General features: G+C 53.5%; 1 protein-coding gene across 15 annotated transcripts in view; it reads right to left on the bottom strand.

The window, feature by feature from the left end:
- Window positions 1–21,981, bottom strand: part of by (focal adhesion protein tensin) — a 221,674-nt gene that overhangs the window by 58,752 nt on the left and 140,941 nt on the right. For 13 of the 15 annotated variants that reach the window (XM_025305636.1, XM_025305634.1, XM_025305633.1 and 10 more), the window contains one exon: window positions 536–601. In XM_025305636.1, the coding sequence (XP_025161421.1) occupies window positions 536–601 (66 nt within the window). Of the gene's footprint in view, window positions 1–535; window positions 602–1,673; window positions 2,848–14,840; window positions 15,510–21,981 lie in introns of those variants that run through there. The other 2 variants (XM_019845232.2, XM_025305640.1) reach the window with 2 other exon arrangements.

Below are 21,981 nucleotides of genomic sequence, written 5' to 3'. Positions count from 1 at the left end.
CGTTTGCACGCGCAGAGATTTTATCAATATTAAATGTTTGGAGAGGCGATCGCGAGAGAGCTTTCGTCGAAGCCGGTCGACCGCGCGGCGAGATATTGAGCAGCTTTGAGCAGCTCGTGAGAAGAAAGCTCCCTCCCAGGAGTTTATTCGTCGAGCGGTGTAATCTCGGGGGTTGCAATCCCCCATCGATTTTCGATCGAGCTTGTTGTCGCATGGGTGTGAATAAAAGTGAAATGTAATTAGATTTTACCTGTGTTATTATGTATTCGCGAAATTTTCGTGAGTTTTATTTGAGGGAGAGAGGAAGAATCTTCTTTGAGGGGCTGCTCGCTCATTCGTCGAGCGGTGTAATCTCGGGGGTTGCAACCCCCCCTATCGATTTTCGATCGGCTTTATTACCATGTGCGGCGATAAAAATGAAGTGTGACAAAGTTTCACTCGCGTTACTGTGTAATCGCGAAATTGTCGCAAGTTTTATTCGAGGGAAGGAAGAAAAGCGCAAAAGTAAGTATCGAAATTTAACGCAAACGCTTACCGGTTGCTGCTTGCTCCTGGCGATGTTGTTAACATTTTTCGGCTGCGTCTCGTAACCGCCATTGTGCTGCAACGAAAGGCAGAAAACAATCAGTCCACATGCGAACGATATGCAAGAATAAATTACATAAATCTTATAATTTACGTTAATCGCGAATAACAGGCAGCAGATTCTCCGGGTGATTTATTACAAGATGTCGACACGTACAAAAGTCAAATTAACGGTGAAAGTTTGGCAATTATCTCCATTGTGTCGATAAGAAGAAGCCGATTATTTAGAGAAATTATATCGTCACGACGTCTCTCTCTCTCTCTCTCTCTCTCTCTCTCTCTCTCTCTCTCTCTCTATTATCGTGCTTCTGCGCTTGCACGAAGTAGCCAATGATCGTCTTATTAACTTTCTATCCGGTGTGCAGAAAACACCGTTACTCTCTTGGCGGCTCTTGGGCGTTGTCCCAGAAGCGGTAGGTGGCATTATTGTTCATTGTTTCGGAATTAATGATACACGCCGCAAGTTGTTTCTATTGTTACTCCGAAGAAAACTTGCGCAACGGCAGGTGCCGCGCGACTGGACGCGATATTCCGATACTTGCCTTAAAAGAGACGAAAAAAAAAGGAGAGAAAGACACACACACACACACACACACACACACAAGCGAGTCGCACCGTCGGCATCGATGCAAACCACGCAAAGCCTATTAAATGTTTTATATATCGAACGGCCGTGCTACATAGAGACGTACATTGTGCATGCACACGCGTGCGCTTGCTTACTTGCTTGCTTTCAGGAAGGCGAGTAAACCTGTCGAGATTTAAAGAGACACGACTGTTCTACCGCGACGCGGCCTCACGAGGAGAAACTAAAATCGAAGGCTCGCTCGATTTCACCGAGACTCTCATATTTCTAGGATTCCGATTGACATCGCTCGACAGAAGCAGAAATAGCAGGCGACGCGCGTTCCGCAAGGGCGGATCGGCCGGTTAGTTTTCAGCCGGGGGGGGGTGGGGGGAGGAGGGGGGGGAGAATTCACGCCGCGCCGGAAAAACGAGCCGGAGAGATCGATCCCGATCGATTCGTCTCTCGCGGACGTGTCAGGCGCATTACGCACATTACAGACGCACGCGCGACTCGCACGCACCTCGCTCTCGATATGGAGGGCAGTGTGCCAGACGGTAAAGGCGATGCGGTGCAGAAGCGTCTCCGTCTCCTCCCGCAACGGCGTGTCGTCCTTCAAATTGTTGTTGTTCGCGCTGTCCTGCCGAGTGTCGCCGCAGCGGCAGCAATTCGCCCGCAGCCAAGCGCGCGACAGCGAGCTGCTGTTCGAGCTCGTCATCGAAGCGCGCGCGCGCGAGCTCGTGGATCCTCTGCAGGATCCTCTCGCTACTTCCGCGTGTTATCGCCTTCAGCCGATCGGCGGAATCTGCGGAGTCGCGGCGCGGCCAACATCCCCGACGGGTCGAGCGGTCGACGGCGAATCATCGGCGAATCAGCGGGCTATCTTCGCGTTGATCTTCTTCTCGCGATATCTTTCACTTTATCCAGCCGGCGATCTTCCCCCGAGCCCCCGAGCGAGCGAGCGAGGTAGCCGAGCGCGCGCTGCCGAGTCCGCAGCGCGGTCGCGCGACGTCTGGCGCGAGGAGGTCGTAAATCGTGCCCCACGAAACGGCGTCGCCGGAGGTTCGTGAAAAGGGAGACGGGCTTCAATGAAAGCCGGCGCGCCGTTTGTTATTGCAGGCTCCCGTCTGTGTACGTGCGTGTGCGCGTGTGATTTCTAATCTTAATTGCCGGCGATGGAGGATTCCAGGCATCCGTGGTGGCCACGTGTCGTTGCCGAGGCGGCGGCGGCGGCGGCGGCGGCGGCAGCGGCGCGCGCCACGCTCGCTCGGCAACGACCACCGCCGTCTCTTCGTCCTGTTCCTTTTTCCCAGCGAGAGCGTCTCCGTGTGTGTTGCCGATAATGCGTCTCACCCGGAACCTCGCGGATCATCGGTGCGCCGCGGCAGGATCAACAACGTCGCGACAACGGAATCCCTGCCGGCAGCGCGGGCCGAAACGCCGGCTCTTGTTACGTCGAGATCAGGTGGCACAAGTTTGTCGTTATCGAACTTTTGTCGCTATTTCCGCAGTTTCGTACTTTGCATTGTATACGCTTCGTGTACGTGCCGCGTGTGTGTGTGTGTGTGTGTGTGTGTGTACGCGCCGGCCAGGTGAGATCTTCGGCGTCCCCACGTACGGATTGTTCTTAATGCAGCGACGAAGTTTGTTGCGTTGCATTGAGCTTCGAAAAGTTTCCGGGAGATTTCTTACCGTGACTTTCTCTCTCTCTCTCTCTCTCTCTCTCTCTCTCTCTCTCTCTCTCTCTCTCTCCCCTTTTCGTACAAGATTAACAGCGATATATAACAAATATATACGTATGTGTATTAGCGACTGCTTCGATCCGCCGACATTTCGTTAAGTTACGTCACGACGTTAGCGTGGAACACGCCTTTTTGCTCCTCGCGCGTTCGACCTGGAGCTTCCGCTTGCCGGCGGCATCGCCACTCTCCTCGGCAAACATTCGCATATTGCACGTCGTGCCTTCTTCCCTCTCTCGCTCTCTCCCTTCTCGCGAATTTTATCACACCTCTATCTCTCACAATATTCCGTACTCGAATCGCTTATCGGCGCGATACGCGAACAAACAGAAACCGTGAAACGCACTTGCCCCGCCGCCGCCACCGACGACGACGACGACGACGACGACGACGATGACGACGACGACGACGACGACGACGACGACGACGTGTCGCAGATAACCTTCAGAGCGCCGCACGCAAGCACGCCGCATCATCAGCTCCCGCGATCCCACCCTCTCGAGCGCCAATCAATCCACCTGCCCGCGGCCCCGGCTTGCAGGTGCGCGCTCAAGGTCACTCGTGTTTCAAGGTGTAACGCACCCTCTCCCGCAGTCACGCTCGATTCGTCGAGCCTACCTCACAAGCGAGCCACTCGACTCGCGACTCGACCCGACCGGAGCTCTCGCTCGCGGCTCCTCGCGCGTCCTCCCGACGGCGCTAATCGGCGTCGAGAGGCGCGATGGGACCGACGCGTCTATTAAAAACTCGAGATCGGGAGACAGGAGTTCACGCGGCAGAGCGGGATCGCGCGACCTGGGTCAACCGGGACGGACGTCTGCGCCGCACGGGAGCCGCCCCGGCGCTGCGAGTACAGAGGGTTGAAGGCCTGCATCTCTCTCTCTCTCTCTCTCTCTCTCTCTCTCTCTCTCTCTCTCTCTCTCTCTCTCTCTCTCTCCCCCGGCGGCCGGTCCGGGGGGGATGGTCCACGGCGGGGTGGCACGGGGCGAGCGAGAGCGAGAGCGAGAGAGAGAGAGAGAGAGAGCACGTAACCATGGCGACCGTAGACGGCGTTACGGCGTTACACGCAGGCCCGATCCTGCGCCGCGCCAGCGGGATCCTCCGCGAGAACGTGGCGCGAGGGTATCCGCGGTGAGCCGCGCAAGCCGGCAAGGATATATATAAGGACAGTGCCTTCGAGTTTCGCCGCTCAAGCGCCACTCCCTTGAAATATAATTAGGCCACGCAGCCGTGCGCGGGATTTATCTCGGCAGGCGGTTCCTCCTCGAAATTCGCCCTCCTCGCTCCTCGGCCGAGGGAGAAAAAGGCTGGCTGCGGGTCGGCTGGACGTTCAAGCGAGACTTTGATGATGCGGGCCGCGACGTTTGCCCTTTGGCGTTTCGATCCCTTGTCCCTTCGTTCGCACACCCTAACGCCCGTCGCTGTGATGTGCCGATGATGACTGCGCGAAGACGAGCTTTACGAATAATTCATCCGGTTTCTTTGTCTCAGCGCAAATAAGCGGCTGAGACTCCCGCCGCGCAGGCTGCGAGAGAAATGCCTTTCGGTTCTTTTGTATCCTTTGTTTTACTCCATTTTATTTATTTCCATTTCCTTCCCCTGTTTTCGTCTCATTTATTCTCGTGAAGAAGCGTTTTCTTCCGATGAAGCGAAGACAATGTGAATAAAATGGAATAAAGCGAGAATGCACGGAGGGAGCTGACGCTCTTGTTTCTCACTGTACACCTCGCAGGGCAATTTACCGTCGTTATTTTAATTGAGGAGAAGCGAAAGAAAGTGCCTTGCGCTCGGTCTGCTCGGGGCTTCCCTCTCTATCTCTCGAAAACGACGCGTTCGTTACGTTATTTCGCGTTTCCGCTTCAGCGCGCGGTGGCATCGCCAATAAGGAAAAGTACCATCGAGTGTGTGGGTCGCGCGCGCGCGCGCGCGCGCGAGTGCGCCACTCCCTAGGAATACAATTAGGCCACGTCGTGATATACACGCAATTTCTCCAATGACATTTACTTTGCATATACATCTAAATTTGGCGAGTAACGCGAGCGAGCGAGCGAGCGAGCGAGCGAGCAAGAGCGCGCTTCAACTCGCTAATTCGCAGCCGACGCAGGCGACGAGAGAATGAAATTTGCGCCGTGCGGTGCTTAATGCGATTCTTGTCCCGCGATTTTTACGTCGGGCCACGAGATAACCTTGCGAGAGCGTATCGTGACACGCGCGGAATAATTCCGCATAGTTGACACGCCGCACCCACCCGATCTAATTGGGTCAAGCTTTTACGTTAAAGTTGTAATAGCGTGCAGGGAACCGATTTCGACGACGACATCTGACGCGCGTGCGCCCCTTCTCCTCCCATCTCTCTCTCTCTCCCTCTCTCTCTCTCTCTCTCTCTCTCTCTCTCTCTCTACACGACTGCTACACTTAATGTCCAACTCGTTTGCGGACCTTGACAGAAATTACATAGTTAATTAGCGCTCGCAAGTTGGGTCACGTGTTGACTTTCCTATTCGCCGTCTGGTCGTGGATACTCGAGAAGTGGAAATATTCCGTCCCCTCCTATAAACTACGACAGGAGTAATTATTTTTTCAAATTTTTGTCATATAGGAAACTGCCGTTGAATATGCAACAAGTCGATATGGGTTTTTATCGGGGCTGTAGCGCGCGACTGCCATGCCGGATTGAAACGTTGAATTTTAAATTTCGCCTCGCGATAATTTGCATAGAGCAGCGATAAGTCAATGCTTCTCTTTAACATCGACGCGCCGGAATTTGTTTTTCGCAAGAATCAACCTTTCGCCGCGCGGGACTTTGAAGAGACTCCCGGCCGTTCGCTCGTCTGGCGCGCTAATTTCCACGTGAGAGACAGACGGTAAAGAGAAAGACGGAGGTAAAGAGAAAGGGAGCGAGGAGGGGAGGAAGAGGAAGAGAGAAAGACACAGAGAGAGAGAGAGAGAGAGAGAGAGAGGTAGATGCCAACGACGCTTTACGACGGGATAAATCACGTCAACAACAGAGATCCGATAGACCTTCGTAGGTGAAACACGTTTTGCCAGGACTAGGTAGCCGGATAAACACAAGGATGTCCTTGGCGGGAGATCGCAGGTGGAATATATCGCCGGCCGCCTCTGTCTCCGAGTCCAGATCCTGTCCGGATTGCGAAAACCGCGCGATTGCTAAATCCCCCGCATAAAAATGCGGATGGCGCGACGTCTGCAAAAACGCGGCCGCGGCTGGCCGGAGGAACGTCGCCGTTTTAAATTCACATGCGTAAATAGCGGAATATCGAGGTTCGCCAAGCGCGCTATTTTCGGCCCCGCGAAGAGCCCCTTCGCCCTCCCGCGGCCTCGCAATGTCCGCCGGTAATCGCGGCGGTAGAACGAATTTACACGCGTAATTACACAAATTTATGGATTCACGCGGCTCAGCGCTCTTCGCAATTCGATAATACATCGCGCGGAATTTCAACAATATCACGATTGTTAAAATGTTTACAAAAACGCGTCCTGCATCTTCGCCGGGTGAATCGCCAATTAATGCACTCGCGAGCGTTCCTGCGGGATCGGGAACGTTACCGTTCGAGCGGGAAGAAGGCCCGGCGCCCGGCTGGACGCGATGGGCTCAGTCGTTAAGTGGGATTACGATCAGCGGGAATTACCGTTTCTCACGATAATCCGCAGGAATCTCGAAATTTATCCCCGCCGCGCGCGAGACAGCGCGACGGACACGTTGAAAGCGCGAGCGAGCGAAGAGAGGTGAAATTCCGGGATATGAACTCTTTCGCGCGGCTAACACCTCGTTTGCATAACTAGACGTGAGAGCGCGAGATGTCAAGCTGTCAAAAATGTCGGCCGAGGGATCGTCGCCGACGACGTTTCGACGACGTTACCTCACACTTGCTAACGTTCTAATCTCCATCGAATCGATCGGGCCTGATAACGCGAGCGCGATCAAAGCCTCGAAATAATTTGGGGCCAACAGGAAGAGGCCAATAATGCTCGAGCGAGTAGCACGCGTGATAGCGCGCGGCCGGAACTTTGCGCCGAATACCGCCTCGCGGAAATCGCAGCGTCGCAGCTCGATCTCGCCGGCGGAAGCCGGCGATTATTCTCAACGACGTCGATAATAAATACGGCCGAGCGTCAGCCTGGAATGCGAGGAGATCGTCCGAGCGGAGGGGTCGCGCGCAGGCGATTGGCTAATCCGCGTTTAATTGACTTACGGCTTCGCAATCGAGCGTCGCGATCGAGCCGGGAGGCCCGATCGCGATTTGGAGCAGAGAGAGAGAGAGAGAGAGAGAGAGAGAGAGAGAGAGAGAGTATGCGGATTCCGGACGGCAAAGGCTGGAATGAGGGAAGAGCGCCAGTGACAATGGGGCGCGCTCTTCGCAGCCGCGCCGTTATTTTGTTAGCGGATGCGCCCGCGCGCGGCGGCGAGATGCCGCGCGGCTGGAAGCGCGGAATGTGAATTCCGATCGGCGAGCGTTACACGCCTCTGTGTTTCCTACGCAAATGATCCGTGATTATCGGCGTTAAATAGCTCAGTGCTAAGTGTCGGCCGTGTGCGAGAGAGCTCGAGCGGCTCCGAAGGGGCTGGAATTCCGTCGCTGCGATTCCAGCGCTCGACGGACAAGGGAGTTTTTGTTCCCAACCCCTTCGTTTCCCGCGACGAAACGCCGGATACACCCAGCCAGCCCCCCACCCCACCCTCTCCCAATCTGTTCCGCTGCACTTCGACGGACATAATTTGCGGCTTTCAAAGGGTATCGCGGAATCCTTCAAAGTTCCGAGAGGGGACGCGCGCTTCCGCCGGATTTTCCTCGAGGATGAAGCGTCTTTCTCGAAGCTACTACAAGCCCGCGCATAGGACGCGCGCGTCGTTGAATTTTAATATAAACGGAACAGCCCTCTACACACACGTGCGCGCGCGCACACATATCCGCCGGGAATACCTGAGCCGAGAGCGCTGGATCAGGACGGACGGACGGACGGACGGACGGACGGAAAGCCGAGGTCATCCCCCGTGGAATCACATGGAATGACTGAAGTTTTCCAATTTCCCAGGTAGCGCTTTCGCGGATCGGCCACACGGCGGTGCGTTTGCTTTCGCAAGGCATCGATTGATCGATACCCCGCGCCCGACAACGCCTTCCCCGCCGCGACTTCTACGCGACAACCGGCCGACCTTCGTCATGTCAGTCGCAGCCTTGACTTCACAACGGAAAAATCGCTCGTCGCACACGTAGACACGTTGGCATGCAAATACGCGTTGGCGCGCTCTATTGTCTCTCTTGGCGACGATTGTACGTACGCGGTGCTTGTCTCTTAACGGCGATTACGTAAAGCCGGCTTTTCGCTCGCGTCGCGCGCGGTCTTCCCCTGGAAAGCACTCGCTCTCCTTCCTTCCTGCTCCGCGGATCGTAAGATCCGCGAGTGATCTCACAGGAAGTGACGCCCTTTACGATCATCGATATAAATACGCGAGCGCGCGCGCGCGCGCGACGCGCTGGGGGGCATCGGTTTATTATCCATCTCCTCCCCATTTCCCGCCCCACGTAGCTCTCTTTCTCTGTCCATCGTCGTCCGTCGTAACTTCTCCCCGCGACTAGAATGGTTTTTCAATGATACGGCTGCGCCGTAAATACGGCGTAACTGAGCGCGACCGGAGGGACGATAGCGATCGTGAGGAGAGCGCACCGTCGAAAAGAGCCCGGCGCTTATCTGCAGCTCGCTTTTATCGTTGGCCCTTGACCCCGTCGTGCGAGCGCGTCGCGTCGCTTTGATCCTTTCATGTTCGGGCCCGAAGACAGAGTGTGTCGTAATTTTGGTTTCAGCCGGTCCGCCTTTATTTGTTTCGCAGATGTAGTGAAATCGGCCGCCACCGCGCCGCGCCGCGCCGCGCCGGGTGGGAATTGCGCGATCGATGGAGATGAGCCGTTGCGCCACGCGCCGATATTTCAGAAGCTAATTTTACTTCGTTTGAAAAAGTAGCTGGCGGAGGCTGTAATCCGCTCTCCGTATCGAATCGCGCAAAGCGACCCGCTGATAACCCGCGATGGCGAACGTTGAAATCGTGCCCAGCGTGAATCTCGCGAGATTCTCACGTGACGTTCGCTTCGATTCGATCGATCGCACTGCGCAATTGCGACGCGACGACATGGATGTACAGTCGAGGAAGGAAAATGAAAAAGTAATCATTCTCCTCCGATCGCCCGGCGAGAACCGAAAGTCAGCCGCGGAGCGACTGATTAAAATTTCACGACCGTCTTGATGCGCTTCTCTCTCTCTCTCTCTCTCTCTCTCTCTCTCTCTCTCTCTTTCTCTCTCTCTCTCTCTCTCTCTTCTCTTTCTCTCTTGAGGGAGATTTTATCCCTAACGTAGATCGCTATGCAGGAGCAGAAACGCGATCACCGGAAATTTCGTAGTCCTAACCGCACGCCGCCGTTTCGTCCGTTCTAGATCGCATGCTCGATTCGGATTTTGGATTCATGCCAAGCTATCGAAAACCTCCTACACTCGCAACGGTAAATCGCTCGCGTCGCGTGTGACCGCGCGTAAAAGGACGAACACGAAATCGTTCGGACTACTTACGTCGGCTCCGCTCGGCACGATCACGCGCGTTTCATCGAGCAATTTGCCAACTTCGAGCGAAATTAAAATCGACGGGGCAGGGGATCGCAACGGTTAAACTTCTTCTTTCATGCTTTTAGAAGACGCAGCACACGAACGCTTCTCGCGAATAAATCGTTTACGCGAAAGGATCATTCGTGGGTCCTACCTACTTTGGGAAAATTCGAGGAATCGTACAGCGCGTAGTTTCTACATTTCAACCGGCAAAATGATATTTAATTTTGCGCAATAACCCGGAGGAAGGCACTCGACTTTCATGATACATTCGAATGCATTTCATGATACATTTACTTGCGAGTTTTAACACGGCCGGGAGAAGAGCGAAGAGGTTCCGTGTTCTCTCTCTCTCTCTCTCTCTCTCTCTCTCTCTCTCTCTCTCTCTCTCTCTCTCTCTCTCTCTCTCTCTCTCTCTCTCTCTCTCTCCGGAGAGAAGATCGAGAGAGGCTGGATGTTGCGCTTGCAACATCAGTACCCTCGTACCGCACGGGGAACATCTTGCAGATGGATGCGGCGATAGCGGAATTGAATCACGAGCCGTTTACGAGATGCGTTCGCGTATTTCGTTCACGTGTGGCCAGAACGTTCGCGTCGTTAACGACAACTTGCTTTCAGAGAAGCCACTGACCACCCGGAGAACAGGACGTTGGCACTAACGTTGGCAGACGTTTTCGTATTCGATAATGAAGACTTACTATGAACGGCGCCACGAGCCGTTGGATTTTTACGATAGCGGACGCCGCTTTCAGTAAGACTCCCCTCGGCATCATCTTCGGGATCATTGGGTTTTATGTTATTATTTCCAGGATTACTCAAATCACTAAAACTTATCCCGCGCGCTCCCCGCGTAGAGGAGCCGACGAAGAGTTCGTGAATTTATTTACGTTGCAATTTGAAGTTTCTTCTTCTTTCTTTTTCGAAAGCCTGTGCGGATGAATAATTCAAAAGGCAGATTAAATCGGGCCGAGTGGAGCGACGCGTTAACATTCTCTCTCTCTCTCTCTCTCTCTCTCTACGATAGGAATTCGTAAGTCGGTCCAGCCCGGCGATTTACGTACGCCGAAAAAAGAAAGGCTCCTATTTTTGTCCCTCGTCGTCGTTCGCCGTCTCTCTCGAGCGATCGTATGCGGAACATCGTCGATATCTGGAACGTTTTATCGACAGTCGTTCGAAACACACACACACACACACACACACACACACACACACACACGCGAAGCACCGTCGGGGGGACGTTTATTTGCGAGCGAGAAACTTGTCGTCAGGCCGCTAATTGATGCTCCAACATGAGAGGGAACTCCGAGCAAGAACGTCACCCGCGATTTGCCTCCATTTGTTCGGCGAGGCGTGTAAAGGGCCTAATGTCGTAGCCAATTACTGTGCATAACAGACGAATCAAAGTGCATCGTCGGGAAACCAGTTCAGCACGCGTAGACCCGCCCCGCTGTGCCTTCGTTCGTCCGTCTCGTCCGATCGCGATTGCATTCCCGCCAATTGATGCAACAATCATTAACATCTGCAACAACACGCACGGGAGAAGCCGCGAGCGTTCGTTTCAACGACAAAACGCGCTTAATTAATGCCCGTGATGAGACGAGATGACGAATCAGTCAGTATGAAATCGTCTCGATACAATTACGAAAACGGGTCAGCGGTGAAACATTCACCGGGGCGCTCTCTCTCTCTCTCTCTCTCTCTCTCGAGTCTCAGAAAGCGCAGCTGAATCAATGTACGTACATAAGCTGGCCAACATTCTGTTTCGCCGCGGAAGCAATTTTCTTTCCTCCGGAAGAACGTTCGCGCGTCGCAGAACGCACTGGATGCACTAAACTCGATAGTAGCTGCAAATTAGAAAGAGACTAAGGCTCGCGCAGTCATTAACAGCCGCGTATCACATTACACCCGCACATTCTCCGTGACGTAACAAATGGGTCAGGTCAAATGGGTCAAAAGAGCGGGCCGGGAAGAATTTCCCATGGCGTCACGCTCTAACGATTTCGCGTCCTTTCCGCCCACGGAACCACCCTTGCTCCTGTGAACTCTCTCCGCGAGGGTTCCCCAGCGCTCTCGTGTATGTTGTTTCACGTGTCAGGCGGAAACTTAAATCATTGGACGCACCTTGAGCGAGCCCAGTCATCTCTCCATCAAGCTGTTGCGAGAGCGAGCTCGGTGACGCAGAGAGACACGCGTTTATCAGTTTACAGAGGTACTCGACGATGACAAACGGAAAGCAGAGAGAGAGAGAGGGAGAGAGAGAGAGAGAGAGAGAAGCAGCGGGCGAGGATGAAAGATACAAGGACAGCGAAGGGTGTAGAATACGCGAAACGTATTCGCGTCTGTTTCTTCGCTTATCTCGCCCGATGAATATTCATTATCCGCACCGCTCGGCTGCTAGTGGCTCATTTCCTCTTTCTGTTGTATTTTTGCGCAATGTCCTCCTCCTCCTCGTCGTCGTCGTGTCGTCGTCGTCGTCGTCGAGACATTGTTTTCCAGCGACACCCGTTTCTGGCGCGAACTGATGAGCGGCTGTGAGCCAGATGGCCGCCAATTCGTGTGATCCAATCCGGATTTCCAATGGGCCCTCTGTATATTTCCGCGTGTAACGGCGACATGACGACGCAAAGGAAAACAAAGCGCGCGAGCGAATCCCTCGCGGCCGCGGCGCATTGTTGTTGGCACAAATGGCGATACGAGTTTCATAAATCAATGTCGAGGATGTCGGGGCGCTATCGCCGGATGCCGGCTGATTGATCGGAATATTTTACAATTCGCAATTTGCCAGACGATTTGAAAAGAACTGGAGAGATTATTTAAATCGCGAGGCCTGTCGGCCTCGCTCGCTTTCTTCGCGTAGGTAGCTTCTTCGCGCGCAAGAAGCGGCTGGTCAAGTCACCGCTGGACTTTAATCGCCCCGCGTGTTTACCGCGATGGATCTTTTGATTTCGACTGAAGAAAGAAGCGAGATTGTATTAATCTCTCTGTACGCGCGTGATGAATTAGCAATCTAACAAGATTCGAAATGGAAGGCGGCGCATCTTCCACGTTTTCACGGATTTATTTTCTTCCTTTTTAGATATATTTCCGGGAACATCCACGAGGCGCTTTACGCGACGCTGAAACACGCAGGCGGAATAGAAGACTCTCGGGCAGTACATTTTGCGCATTCTCTGGCGCGTTCTTTGTTTCTTCAGACTTCGGTCAGATCGGAGGGGATAAAGACTGGGAATCAAGCGACAGTCCCTCGGAAAGAAAGGCTCGGCAGGCGGGGGAGAGGGACGGAGAGGATGAATGCGGTTATCTTTGGAACGGGTATCTCTCATCCGATAGCCGGGCGTTTCTACATATTTTCCACGAGTCTATGGAAATGCCGTCTTAAAATTCCGCATGACGCCACGGCAAACGCGCTCGCGGCGCGCCGTGCGATAAAGTCGAACCAGAATAGATAGGTGACGTAAGGCGCCGTGAGGTCGCGATATGTGTTCGATACTTATCCGACGAATATAAACAGGATTTGAAAAGTAGTTTAGGAGAACCGCCGGGGATTACCGTCCGAGCATCCGCGACCCCATAACGATGCGCATTCTCGACGTCGGCGATATTATTTCACGCTTTATTGGCGCGACGACGAGGACAAATTTCGCGCGAGAGAGCAGACGACGGGGCCCCCCCTCTCTCTCTCTCTCTCTCTCTCTCGCTCGGTTTCTGGAAAATGTTTCCGCACGTATATACGGCGAGTTTCCCTCCCATTGTATCGTGTTTTAATGAAGATCCGCTTACACAGTCTCGCCTAATAAAAATTTGTCGGAGAATAAGCACTCGCGGCATTTTCGCGCGCGCGATTAATTTGCAATCTAAATTCACGATTAATTGCCCATCTAAATTTATGGGAGCAAGAACCGCTTTGAATTATTCCAGAATCAAGCCGCGCGCGAATTATTTAATGCTCACATTAGGAGTTTCATATTCGGTTATCAGCTTTTCCATCAAATTTCCGTCGAGAATAAATCGACGTCGAATTCGATAGAGAGCTGTTGTAAAAATCCGACGCGGCAAGAGAGTGTTGCAGGTGTTGCGTAACGTGATCTACATTGTTGTAACTTCCACGGGCGCGGATAATAATTCGAATGCTGTTCCGAAAACGCGACGTCAACAGCGTCAAAGAGAAATCTACTCTCGCTCGTGCTCGCGGAAATGAAGTTCCGCGAGATTTCTTTTTTTTTTTTTTTTTTTTCAAAAGTTGCGCCGATCGAGGAGATCCGAAGTGGATCGGAGCGTTTTCAGTTGGACAGTCGTTGACGAACATCCACGCGCATTTACGTCTGGCGTTCTGCCTCCGATTGACCTCTCGCCGTTGAAACGCGATTTCGTATCGCCGGGTTAATTCTTGCCCCGCGACCCGAATTTTCAGCGGCACTTCGGCGCGCGATCGACGTAACGAGAAGACAAGCCGGCGCGGCGCCTCGCGCGAGCCGATTATTGCCGATTTAGCGATGCTCACAAAAATCCCCGGCGCCGCGAGATTTATGGCGGTCTTGATATTTCACGCGGCTGCCTGCGGTCAGCGCGAGTGTGTCATGAATTTTCATCGAAGCGATCCCTATTTCAAGCGTGTAAGGACTTCTCGGAATAACATTACACCGTCGCCGTTGCCTTACATCATCGCCATTACGTCGTCGAATATTCTCCTCGATTACGGATCATACCCCCCCCCCCGACCACCACATTCCTCGCTCATCCATTTTTACGAACGCGGCGCTTTCACACGAGAGAGAAAGAGAGGGAGAGAGAGGGAGAGAGAGGGAGAGAGAGAGAGAGAGAGACGCTTTTCATTATTTTCTCAAATTACTCCTCCCGAAGCGCGCATTTGCAGCGCTTAAATATCAAACCGTTTACCTCCCGTTTACCGGATCCCGCACATGCAATGTGTTAAAGCGATATTACGAATTAATACCGCTCGACGTATTTCGAAGCACGCGTCGCGGCAGTTAAATATGTGTTTCGATTTGGAATTCCGACGATTTTATCGAGAACGGGAGTCGCGGTAATGACGTAATTTTTATGCGCACGTCGTACTCGGCTCTGATTAATGCGCTTTCGTTAATAATTGTGCAGCGTACAATGTATAATCCGCGGGATTGCAGCGACGGGCTTTGAAATTTGCTCTCATTAAAACCCGGTGGGCGGTGAGCGGCGCGTTACTATTACGAAATTCTATTCGGCCGTCATCGGGGCGGCGGGGGGGAGGGATTATCGGCACTCGAGATAAATCGCTCGGCGACGACGAAGAGCGAACACGGCTCGATCTCGACTCGGTCGGGGCTTCGAAGACTCACCGTATACACGACGTGATAATTCCGATGTACATCGCCGTGACACTGGACCGTCGACAGCATGTTGTCGGCCGGCTGTCAGCCTCTTCGGGGCCGGGGCGCGGGCGGGACGGGAGAAGGTGAAGAAAGAGAAGAAGACAACTGTATCGGCCGGCGACTATCTTCGCACTTCCAAGCGCAACGACCCCGTGTGGCTTAAAGCCACATCTGACCGGCACCACGCACAGCGCACTTTTTCTTACCGGCGATCCATCGGCCGATCGTACTCCAGATTGCACCCCGGAAGTTCCCCACGCGCGGCTCACGCCGCGCCAGCATCTCCCGCGGCCGCCCCCGACCACACGCGTCACAAACGCGTTCACGCGCCCTTGTCCTTCCAGCTTCAGCCCCCTCGAGACCCCCTCCCTTCCACTCGCGGGAGTTAATTCGACGTAGCGATGTTTTCTCCTGTTACGACGGAGGAATTGTCATTTTCAGCCAATTGAAAAATTACCAATCCGGGACACGGACACGGCACGTTTCACGAAGCGAGGACGCGAAACGGATTTTCGGATGCGACTCTCTCTCTCTCTCTCTCTCTCTCTCTCTCCTTCGTATCCTCGCACGCCGTGCGTTGGCAAGGCGGCCCGGAAGGACGCGGCGACACGTTCGACGGCAAAAGCCGACGGAGCTCGAATGGAGCGCTCGCGCGTTTCGGAGCACGCACGGATAGCGCGCATACAGCGATAGGCCTAGGCGCGACGACGAGCGCATGCGTTATGCCCCGGCTGTGGCTCGTCGTGTCCCTCGCCGTTGCCTTCCGCCGCGTGGTGCTCCATCGGCATCCTCTCCCCAGCTGACAGTTCTCTCAGCTTTTTCGCGATTATCGCCGCCGATGCTCGCTGACAGCTCGCGTCTTCCAGCGGCCGATCGTTCGCGCGCGCCTCGTTCGGAAAAGTCGCGTCCGCGGGAGCAACGAGTGAAACGTCTCCCGCGTTTCCCGCGGTGCATCGCGACGCGATCGGCAGGTCGGCCCGAGGGCAGAGGGGTTCGCCGTTCCCGCTGTTTCACGCGGCCGCAGAGCGCACGGCAAGATGGAATGATGAAATTTGACGAAGAATCCGGGCCATCGCCGTGCATATCGCAGCTTCTCGAAACCTCCCTCTGTCTCTTTCTTTCTTTCTTTCTTCTCGCTCCGACTATCTTTCTCGCTCCGACTCGCTCCCTTTAGTCGGCGGCTTTTGACAACGGCAGTGCGCCGTTCTGTGTGAAAAAAGCGCGGAAATTGGAAAATCCGCGCTCCAAGAGCGCGCGGGTTTTTCACAGAGAACGAAACACGCGCCTCCGGGTTTTAATTTCGCGCGAATATATAAGTAGAAGCGAAGCTCCGCGGGGGGGGGGAGGGGGGGAGAGAGGTTTCGCCGAGAGAACGGAGGAGTGTCATAATGAATGTCATAATGAACAGACTGTTACAGCGAGATATGTAGATTTTAGGGCACGGGAAAGTAGAGTAGGGAGGATTTCGCGGTCGCGAGCCCAACGGAGAAGGAAGATAAGAAGTTAATTAATATGTTATCGTGGCGCATTGTACGACGCAATCTCATTAAGATCCGCCGCATCGTCCGCACCGGCTATTCACGTTTAAAGCCGCGTTTGTAATAAATTAAATTTTATTACATTTTCGACAATAGTTCGTCGCAGGGCCGCCGATCGATCGATCGATCGATCTTCCCCCAACCGGGCCGCGAATTTATTTTACTTAAAATATTCCTGACGGCGGCGGCGACTTTAAATTATTATTCTCTACTGCATCTCGATCGATTATCGATACAGTTTCGGCCCCAGACGCTCCGTCACTTTTGCCGGCCGAACCGGTTCGCGGAGACGCCTCGATTTGTCTCGATCCGCGTGTTCCCCCGATCCCATCGTGTCATCGTCGTCCTTGATCCACGATCGTATTCTGATTGGCCGCAATTGATCAATGGTCTTCTTCTTTAATTTACGAAAATACATCGGGCTCACTTTCATTCGCCGTATATACACTGCGCCGTCGTCGATTATTATTTGATTCACGATAGCGCGTGATTAATGGCCCCGAACAGAGAGAGGTTTAATTACTCCGGTCAATTGTAGCGGAATACTTTCGTAAGAGCGCATGACATAATACGATACGCGGGTATGATAGCGAGCGATATCTTATCGTCGTCGCGGGGGCAAAATTCCAGCTCGGTAACACCGCGCTAATAACAGCGTCTTCATTTTAATGCAAACGAACTAGCTGAGTCCAGGCTCAGCCGAAACGACTTTCGACTTATTTTCCTGCGCGAGGGGCAGCGAAACGCGCGCTAACATCGTCGAACGGGCGCGCAAAAATTCGTCGAGCTGAATACGAATACGTGTCTTACGTCAGCGTTGCCTAAAATTAGCCGTGATTTCTGCGCAGGTATAAGGGAATAGGAACCGCCGACGTGTGTCGGAACAATAACAACGCGATCGATGGTTCCGAAGCATTTCACGCGCTGTATTAATAGAAGGCAATCTAAGCCGCGATGTGCTTTCGGCGATGTCACGTATCGAACTTATACTTTCGAAAGCTTTCGACTACCCGACGCAAAAATAATATCCGTACGGATCCACCTCGGATTTTTGCCCATCGACGTTTACCATTTGTCGGTGTTGCGTTACTTTATCAACTCGTTGACGGGCGGAAACGCAAAATACCGCGTTTTGACATTTCAATATTGCTAAAACTGGTTATACAAAACTGGTTTTTGGGTTTCTAATCCATTCAATGCTGAACTTAAAAATTCCAGATGGATAAAACTGAAGGAAATGTGAAAGTTTTACAAGAACTTTGAGACGTTACATTCCGCGGTTTTTGAGGTCGCTCTTTTCAGTGGTGAATTTTTCAAGGAAACATTCGAAATGGCGAGTCCTCCGCTACCAAAACAAAGCGTTATCCATATATCGCGTAACTTGTCATTACAAATTATACTTATTCGTTATCCCGACATTTTCCTGCTTTATAGATAAAAATTTGGCGTAATTTCGCCATTCAACTTCCTTCGTGACAAATGACCAGTTTTATTCTGACGAACTTCAACGACATTGCTCAACTTTAGAAAAGCCACTTTTTTGCCAGATTGAGAGCACTTTGAGCCAAGTTCAGTTTATCGACGAGAGGATTAAGCATTCTTCGTACGATCAGAGGATATTTAACTGACGTTGTATGCACGGGATACTCGAAGTACGACGAAAGTATGTGCTGATTTCCAGCGATAGCCACTTGCCAGCTTGCAGATTCATTTCCGCGCGTCATTCGACAATAACACGCGAAGCACATTATACGAATGAGGACCCGCCGCTCGCGCAGGAGAGATCCTCGCGGCGGCGGCGGCGGCGGCGGCGGCGTGGCAGCAATGAAGATCGACGATCTTCGAACGAGGGGAACTCCGAGGAGCCATCCGGAGCGTCTTTTCATTACGACGGAGAGATTCGCGATCGATAGATCGTCCCGGTGGGCGGTCCGCGGCATCATTTTTTACGTGGCCGGTGGGCGACCCTCGCTGGCGCGATAAATCCTTCTCCTTCCTCCCTTTTTCCCGTTTCCACGTACACAACTCGCAATCGACGCGTAGGCGAAAAAGTCACGACTTTTTTAACGAGCCCGTTTCATTATCTTCGAAACAACGGACCGCAATCGCGCGTTCCGCGCGAAACGAGCCGCCCGACGCGGCGGCTGGTGAATTCCCTCTCCGGGATCGCGATCGCGGATCTCAGCGCGTATCACATATCGCACCAAATGGAAACGCATTTCTCGTCAATTTTACACAGAGATAACGAGATAACCCTTATCGCTGGAGTTGAATCACTGATACAAAAATTAGAAACACTCGGCGTACATTATACCGCGCGACTCGGCAGATAATGAATCGCTCGGAAGCGGTGTGGATATTTCCGAAACGCGCGCGATGAGAATGTCCGTCCGCGATCTCAATGGCGCCACAGAAATTACGCGAGGCCCATCGATCTCGCTCGTCGCGCTCGGGCGGCTTTTTAATCGTTAATTAGCCAGCAATATCCGTCCCCTCGCGCGGGGTTGGGGTCACGGCCGCTCGTGTCTGCGCGCGAGTTTTGCCGCTCTCGTCTCGCTTCTGAGAAATCGCACTGAATTTCGGGATGCAAATGCAAGCGAGAAGGCAATTTCGAGGCGCGCTCGCGCGTTTACCGCGCGCAGCGCTCGAAAGCAATTAAAGCTGCTCTCACTCACTCTCTCTCTCTCTCTCTCTCTCTCTTTGCGGCGAAGGTCGCCTTGCCGGGGCACTCGCGGAAGGCCCAAAGCGCTAACGCGGGGGCGGGCATGGTGGCGGCGTCGGCGATGGTGTTGCCGGCGAGGCCGGCAGAGCGGGCGGAACATTTTTCATGCTTCCGACATAAAATCCTGGCGAGAAGCGGAGCATTAATCCTTCAGCGGCATCGAAGGCTCCTCGGCGGACCGGCTGCGGCAAGACAGTTCATAAATTTCGATGCACTTAGAGAGCGGCGTGCCAGCCAGCCACCCCTTCGGCGCATCGAATCGTTACCGGGGCAATCGGTAAGAGACGAGGCGAGGCGAGGCGAGGCGAGAATAAGTGGAAGAAGCTCGCGAAGAGAAATGGAGACGGGTCGTTGGGACTGGCGATCTATAGGCGCGTGCCTGTAGGGAAATCCTGCTGCACGGTGCTCGCGAAGAAAATTATCTCGCGATACGGAGCGATCGGAGCTGGCAATTGGCCCTTTCGCGGGGCGAGATGATAACCGCGCGACGATTGAGTGCTTTACTCCGCGGAGGAGAGCGTTCTCTCGTCGTCGTCTTGCTCTCTCTCTCTCTCTCTCTCTCTCTGCCTCATTGGGCTTTTCTTCGACAGATCGCGATTACCGCTACGCTCCTCTTATGAATTGTGAGGGGGACGTGGAGAATTGCAGCGGCCATTAGAGATAGCCGCGATTTGCTACCGGACAAAGAGGAGAGAGGTCCTGCGGCGGCGGGACGAGGGAGGGTCGGCAGGATGTGGAATATACGTGTATGCGGCGGCGAGATATAGAGCGATGACAAATCGTCCGGCCGAAAGGATGGGCTCCGCCGGCGGCGTACGGAAAAATGCAAACTCTGATAAACGGCGCGCGGAACTCGGAGGAAAACTCGCCCTCTCCCCCCCTCCCGCCCCCCTGTCTCTCTCCTTTTCTCATAAGCTGACGGTTGTTGGAAATTATGAAAGCCAAGTGCGCTCCTAAAATAAATCGCTTTTATACGCATTATATACCTTACGCTCTGTTGCCGCGAATGTTCCGTGCCTCCTTTTATTTTCACCTCCCGCGAGTGCCGCCGGGCGGCACGCAGCACAGAAAGGAATTAAATTCGCGCTTCCGGTTTAGGTTTATCCCGGGAGGGATTTACGACCTCTTGGCTCGCGACTTAATAGATTTAGCCGCTCGGCTAATAAATCCGCTCGACGCATTCGGAGCCACCGGAGCGTCCGGCGCGTCAGCGGGGTTCACCCCCAATTTGTCGTGACTGATGAGGTGCATTAGAATTCCTACAGAGTTCTCGACGTACGTTGCCGAGCTCGGCACTCGGCGATTGACTCGTAAGCTTTACGAGCACGCGGGCGAACAGGGAGATGGAACATTTGAAGGGGTGGAGGGGAGGAGAGCAGGCAGACATCGAAATTATTGTGCGCGATAACATCGATCAATATCGTGAAAATGACGGCGCCGTGATGGAGCTCATGATCTGTCCGAGATAAGACAGGCTTCCCCTACTTCCCCCCTCCCCCCTCGGAGCTCTCCATACGCGCGTCTAAATTTAAGCGGAAGTCACTCATCCGATAAACGACACGCGCCAGCGGACTGCGTCTGGTGGTCTGCGCGGAAAGTGCATTCCTCCCCCGGCTGGTCCTGCTGAAGATCGACTCCAGCAGCAGCAGCACACCGCGCAACCCCCTCCCGCGGCACCGTAAATAAATCGGCGGAGTTTACGCGTACTCCACGGCAGATGTTACGGACGCGTGTCGTTGCTTGGCACTCTGCTCTCTCTCTCTCTCTCTCTCCCTCTCTCTGAAGGAAAACATAGGAGTTTGGGAAACATCGACCGCGCGACGGCGGTTTTGAGCGAGCGAGCGAGAGCGAGAGAGAGCGAGAGCGAGAGCGAGAGAGAGAGAGAGAGTCCAATTGCAAACTGCTACGTTCCACCATGCCGGGGATGGACTTCGCTGATGAGTTTCATAAGCGAACGCGATGTTACGCGGCCGTTACCGTAGTATGAGCGCCTTTGTTTCGAGCCTTTGTGGATCTTTCGTAGACGCGAGGCAGCATTCCGCAGTTCGTCCTGTCGCTCTGCGCGGAGGATTAAGAGGAACGTTGACGCGCGCGCGGCCAGCGCTGGTGGTCGCTCTTGGCCAAATTATTATATAGTGCAGTCCTGCGAACTGCAAACACTCGTATTCGATCGTAAATAATACTACTACTACTACTACGCTGAAACGAAGATGCGTAACGCTCACGGCAGATGACGGTCGAGTATTTATTATTCCGAGCTGTTATCGGAATCCCAATCGGCCGAATTATTGCTTAGTGAATCGCGGCAACGAATGCTCGTTCGCGCGAATTTACCTCGCAAATTTGCAACGCCGGGCGTAAAATTCGCATGCGAAATAAACCGTGGCGCGACACAAAGCTCTATCACCATTTCGGCGGAAGTTTACGTCATTATTATTCCTCATGCGCGAGATTAAATTACGTCGGTCGTGCCGAAAGGGTTAGTCGAACAGGGGCAACCCTGCCGCATGAATCCGTCTAAGCGATGGGAAAATCGCACCGGCTTTATCCGGGAACTCTCTCTCTCTTTCTCTCTCTCTCTCTCTCTCTCTCTCTCTCTCTCTCTCTCTCGCAACGTATTGATTTTGTCCCGATAAGAAGTGTCTTTCGAGGCCCGAAGATCGACGACGAGACAACAAAGACGGCCGAGCGTTAATCTCAATTGCATCCGACGTTAAGCGTCGTTTCGCAAAAGTGACACGTGCGTGTCGGCGCGGCAAAGCAAGAGCAAGAAAAGCGCCGCGGAGCAATTTTCGCGTTACTCGCGAGCGACGAATGGGACACGCCGGTTTCATTGGGAAATTGCGGG

The sequence above is a fragment of the Harpegnathos saltator genome, unplaced genomic scaffold (genome assembly GCF_003227715.2).
Source record: "Harpegnathos saltator strain DR-91 unplaced genomic scaffold, Hsal_v8.6 scaffold708, whole genome shotgun sequence".
NCBI classification, from domain to species: domain Eukaryota; kingdom Metazoa; phylum Arthropoda; class Insecta; order Hymenoptera; family Formicidae; genus Harpegnathos; species Harpegnathos saltator.
The sequence above is the reverse complement of the archived record's forward strand: the minus strand, read 5'-3'. Positions and strand labels throughout refer to the sequence as shown.